The sequence below is a fragment of the Monoraphidium neglectum genome (assembly GCF_000611645.1).
Source record: "Monoraphidium neglectum strain SAG 48.87 unplaced genomic scaffold scaffold05427, whole genome shotgun sequence".
NCBI classification, from domain to species: Eukaryota; Viridiplantae; Chlorophyta; class Chlorophyceae; order Sphaeropleales; family Selenastraceae; genus Monoraphidium; species Monoraphidium neglectum.
In genome coordinates, this window is record NW_014008203.1 from 3,559 (window position 1) to 4,065 (window position 507).

At 70.8% G+C, this 507-nt stretch overlaps 1 protein-coding gene across 1 annotated transcript in view; it reads right to left on the bottom strand.

Annotated features, from left to right (window-relative positions):
* Nucleotides 1-158, bottom strand: part of MNEG_15550 (SNF2 family DNA-dependent ATPase) — a gene marked incomplete at both ends in the record, with an annotated part of 3,178 nt that extends 3,020 nt beyond the window's left edge. The window contains one exon of the mRNA XM_014035979.1: nucleotides 147-158. Coding sequence (XP_013891433.1) covers nucleotides 147-158 — 12 coding nt within the window. The remainder of the gene's footprint in view (nucleotides 1-146) is intronic.
* Between the last annotated feature and the right edge of the window lie 349 nt (nucleotides 159-507).

A 507-nucleotide genomic window follows, 5' to 3' on the forward strand; every position in this document is an offset into this window, starting at 1 on the left:
GGGGGGGGGGGGGATGGGGCCGGGGCGTGCATGTTAGGGGGTGGGAGGAGCCAGCGGGGTAGGTCAGGGCGCGGGGTGCGTGCAAGGTGTTTGGGGTATGCATGTGCATATGCGCGTATGCGCGCGTGTGTGTTGTGCGCGAGCACATGCGCATGCATCGTTGAAGTTGGCGCATGCGTGTGGAGAAGGAGAATGAAAGGGGTCGCAAAACAGCTACACAGGCGCCAGCGAAGACAGACGACGGGCAGATGTGAAGGCACCAGACGCGACAGCAGCAGGCCGCTCAAACAGCGGCCAACCACCGCGGCGCAGCGCAGCGCGCCCCGCGGGCCCACCTGCGGCGCCTCGGCCACGGGCGGCGCCTCGCCGTTGGCGCCCTCGTCACCGCCAAAGTCCAGGAGCGCCGCCGCAGCGTCCACCTCGTCCTGTTGGATGAGAGGGGCCGCAGCAGCGGCGGCCGAGGGCGCCTCGGCGGGGGCCGGATCAGCAGAGCCCGCCGCGCCGCCC